This window comes from Nicotiana tomentosiformis, chromosome 2 (genome assembly GCF_000390325.3).
Source record: "Nicotiana tomentosiformis chromosome 2, ASM39032v3, whole genome shotgun sequence".
Classification (NCBI taxonomy): domain Eukaryota; kingdom Viridiplantae; phylum Streptophyta; class Magnoliopsida; order Solanales; family Solanaceae; genus Nicotiana; species Nicotiana tomentosiformis.
In genome coordinates, this window is record NC_090813.1 from 20,039,132 (window position 1) to 20,043,971 (window position 4,840).

The window sequence follows — 4,840 nt, forward strand, 5'->3', positions numbered from 1 at the left end:
AAAAAAGGAAAAGCATGGGTTTGATTAAGTAACTTAAATCCTTAATTTGATTACAAAGGGCCAAGTTTTTACTTTTTAATTTATGATTTATAGGATGGTTCGACTGGTATTGGAAACAAAAAATTTACCCTTTGTGGTAAAAATGAAACTTCTTTTTCACATTTTTCGTACCAAAGTTGAAAAAAGCAACCATTAGAAACACTAGAATTTCTGCAGCAAGATGACTAACGCACATTCACGTGCATGATCAGTACTGTTATCACTATGTTAAAGTTTCATATTTTCCTGTTTGACCAAAGCCGTTCAAACTTACGTGCGTTTGTATTCTTAAAGATAAAGAGCCAACAAGTTGTAAATAAAACCGTTGGACCATTAGATCAGTTTCAAGAGAAAAATCCTACTCTTTTAAATGATAGCAGCATTTTTTAACAAAAAATCATCAAAGTTACTAATAATAATGTCAGTTTCAGTATCAATTATTCGAACTTACATTAATTTTTCAATTTCTAAATAGTTTATATGCATTAATTAAGTCCATCGGTTTAAATATTAATTAAGTTAATTTCGTTAAAAGGTTGGATAATATGACAAAGAGCTTTGTTTGTGTCATAGACCTTAAACTAGAAAAAATACAATATAATGTACATTATTTAATTCTCAATTTTTGAGTTGAAGAATGGGATTGTTACAAGATAACTCTGGCAAGTTCTTGGGCTGGGGTTGTGAAAGGTCGTACTAGCCCAGATCCATTATGACCTCGCTCACAGCCCACTATAATGAGGCCTGCTAAGGTGTAGGCCTATCGGCCTGGAAAAAATATACCAACCCGGCCCATTGTCCATAGTATATACTCCTATCCTAACATTTATTATAGACCATAACAAACAAGGCTTGCACGCGGTATTTACATCAATCCAATGAATATGTCACACATGTCTTCACATATATGTTTATCACTAAATCATGATTAATTAATACATATTGACATATTGTCACTTTAATAATCTTTGCACGAATTTTCTACATTCATTTGTTATCTTTATTATCTTTTAGTGATTTAAGTGTTATAAACGAAGTATATCACACCAACAAAATTAAATTGACATATAACAACATTGTATAATTTTCATAGCAAATCTTGTATTGTAACATGAAACATAGTGCATAACTTGTTACAAACTATTAATGTATATAACTTAAATTCATTTTCTTATTTGTTTCATTGCAGAACTTATGGAATAGAAATTGAATACACATTTCAGCCAAGTTTATATTGCAAAGCATGTAAAATATAGTACGAGTATAAAGTTTATACAGTAGGTGGTGTAGCATCCGGCGGAGATGTTACAGAAACCACCCGCCGGCCTCTTTCCGACCGACTATTCTTCGCAAATTTCAAGCTTCCCTCATGCAACCCTTTTAACTTCTCCTCCTCATTCCACTCCAAACCATAATAATACTCTTCACTAAATTTCCCAACATTTTTACTAGGGGGTAAAAACATACTCCCCCACTGTGGAAAATGTACTAACGTAACAGGAAGTGTACATACCACAATCATTACTCCCATAAATGACAATCCAGTAGAAGTTGAATAATTAGCTCGAGTAAAAAACAAAAGTTGTGTCAATCCTGAACCGAAATTTCCTCCAGCTCCAGTTAATCCAGAGATAATACCAAGAGAACGTCTTGAAATAAAGGGAATAATACCAAATGTTGCACCAGCAGCTGCTTGTGCACCAATTGAGAAAAGTATCATTGATAAGATTGAAATTGAAAGTTTGTTGGATTTGCCCAAAAGAATACAGAAAACTCCTCCAAATGTTTGGAGGATCCATAGATTCCAAAGACGGCCTCTCATTCCGAATCTCTTTGCTGCTATGTCTGACATTAGGCCTCCTAATGGTCGAGCTACTAAGTTTGCCATGCCAAATGTTGCAGCAATTGTGCCGGCCGTCCTAAGCTTTAGGTTAAACCTTAATATTAAACCAAAAAATGAAAAAAATATTAGGTGATACAATTCATGCGATTTTATTTTCGTTGGCTTTGTTATCTATTGTAAGGATTTAAATTATGAAATTTGTTGCATTATTATCAATTTATCATCTTGCTTTTCTGAGCACTGTCTTATTATGAAAAGTTACTTATTACTATAAGACTAACTTAAAAACACAACATAAACAATCTATTAATTGTGGACAGAGTTGGATGTAGCCTTTTCGCTATGAGTTCAGCCAGACCTTTCGACAAAAAATATAAATATCTATGTGAAAATTTACTAAAATCTCAATTAGTGTAAAATCTAATTAAACCTATAAGTTTAATAGGTAATAAATGAGTTTAGTGCAAGATTAATAACCCACATTGAGTTTAAATTTTGGATCCGCTTTGACTGTTGATGCACAAAATTTAATGTCTGAATTGTTTTTACATATACAATCAGACCTCTCTTTAACAGTTATCTCTATAACAACACTTCACTGTAATGGTTAAATTTTCTTTGGAATCAACTTTTCATGTTATGTTATAATGTATGTTTTCTATAACAACTTTACTATAGTAGCTAGAAAATATCGGAACAAACGAGACTGATATAGAGAAATTTGACTGTATATATATTACCAAGTTAGAGAGTTGAGTAGTAAAGGGGGAAGAAAGATAGGATCATTTTAATTAACAGAATCTAACCTGTCAAAGAAGTATTCTGCAATCACATTATCAGTGGTTAATTCCACACCTAGTGACATGCCATATAGAAGTACAAAAATCCATGTTCTGTAGTTTGTCACAGCATACCAAAGCACCTGATCAGTAAGAAAAAAAGATTCAACCATAAAAGAAACAGTCAGAAAATTAATCATTTCCACCTTTTTTGGTGTAAAATTGAAGTTAATGTAACCTTAGAAAATTTGTCTTTTGGAACGTCTCCTTTCTTTTGTAAAGTACCAAGATTTCCATCAGGCAAATCTTGACCTAGTCCCAAAACTAATAAACCCATGATCACCTGCAACCATCCCGGAACAAAAAACGCAATCCGCCACGCCGTGAACGGAGTTGCTCCGGCACGGCGGATTAACTCATAAAGTAACGGCATAAGCAATTGAGTCACCCCACCACCCATATTTCCCCACCCTGCAGCAGTACCATTAACAAGTCCAATAATTTTACTATTAAACATAGTACTCATCCAATATTGGCACGAAACAAACGTAGCCAAAGAAAATCCAATCATAAACCTAACAACAACGTAACCACCAGCGGACGATACAAACGACATGCAAAATACAGTGGGAGCAGTTAGCATCATAAGAAAAGCACAACCGTAGCGCGGACCTAACAAGTCACAAACTGCACCCATAACAAGCCTAGAAAAAATGCTACCAGAAACAGAAGCAATTCCAGCATTTCCTATGTCGCTTTTTTTAAGGTTAAGGTTGTCACGAATAATAGGGACAAGTGGAGCAGCAGCAAAAGTGGAGATAAAACAAGTGAAAAATGAAGTCCAAGAAAGGTGGAAAGTTGTCATATGGGGTTTTGCGAAAGAGAAGATTTTGAAGACTTTAGCTTTGTGTTCTGAATCAACTGGTAAAGCGAATTTTGCTGTTGTGTCTGTGGGGATTTTGGGATCGGATTTAACTGAGAAGGCAAAAGTTTGCTCTTTGCCGGTAACGCCATGCATGGAACTTCCAGGAGAACCAGTACTATTTTGATCAGCCATTGCTTAATTTAGTGAATTGTGAGATTGTTTTTTGTTGGGCATGTTCCTTTGATTTTATAACCTTGTGAATGTGGAAGGTTACGCATTCCTATAAAGGATATCCAGAAACTATACTATTAACTGTCCTTGTAAAGTATTGGTGGTTTTCCCTAATATATAAAAATTACTATGCCTTCGGATCCATAACAAGACTTTTTGGCTTCTTTATTTTGGTTCATAACAAGTGTCCTTTTACCTAACGGAAAAGGACTAAATATACCCCTGTACTATCAGAAAAGATTTAAATGTATCCCTCGTTATACTTTGAGTCCATATATATCAATGTCGTTATACTATTGGTTCAAATATACCCCTTTTCCGTTAAGCAATCCTGCGTGGTACTGACATTTGATAAGGTGGATGCCACATGACTTGCCTCAGCGCCCTAACCCATTTTAACCCTCCCTTCTATTTTGTTTTCCACCACTAAATTTCCTTCCCCTCCACCACTATTGCCACTATTACCGCTATCATAAAAAATATTGTATTTTAAATTTTAATCTTTTATATATGGATTAGGGGTGCTGAGGTGGTATGCCATTGTAACGACCCGGTCGATCGTTTCTAGAGTGAAGAGTTGTAGCCCCGTTTTCCCATTTACTGCTCATTTTTATGCTTTACAGTTGTTATGTGACTTGACGGGGTAGTTGGTTCAGGACCGGAGAGATTTCGGAATGAATTGAGACACTTAGTCTCAAGGATGAAAACTTAAGTTAAAAAGGTTGACCGGATGTGGACTTATGTGTAGACGACTTCGGAATGGAGATTTGATGGTTCTGTTAGCTCTGCTGGGTGATTTTAGACTTAGGAACATGTCCGGATTGTGATTTGAAGGTCCGTAATAGAATTAGGCTTGAAATGGCGAAAGTTAGAAATTGGAAGTTTGACCGAGAGTGGACTTTGTGGATACCGAGCTCGGATTTGGGTTCCGGGAGTTGGAGTAGGTCCGTGGTATCACTTGTGACTTGTGTGCAAAATTTAAGGTCAATCGGACGTGATTTGATATGTTTCGACATCGTTTGTAAAAATTGAAATTCCTTAGTTTTCATTAGGCTTGAATTGGGATGCGATTCGTATTTTTGA

General features: G+C 35.3%; 1 protein-coding gene across 1 annotated transcript; it reads right to left on the reverse strand.

The window, feature by feature from the left end:
• Positions 1–1,099: 1,099 nt before the first annotated feature.
• LOC104091875 (high-affinity nitrate transporter 2.1-like) lies at positions 1,100–3,803 on the reverse strand. The gene is made up of 3 exons (XM_009597322.4): positions 2,900–3,803; positions 2,689–2,804; positions 1,100–1,976 (listed from the first exon to the last, which is right to left on the reverse strand). The coding sequence occupies exons 1-3, from the start codon at positions 3,716–3,718 to the stop codon at positions 1,310–1,312; spliced, it is 1,602 nt and encodes a 533-aa protein (XP_009595617.1). The 5' UTR covers positions 3,719–3,803; the 3' UTR covers positions 1,100–1,309.
• Between the last annotated feature and the right edge of the window lie 1,037 nt (positions 3,804–4,840).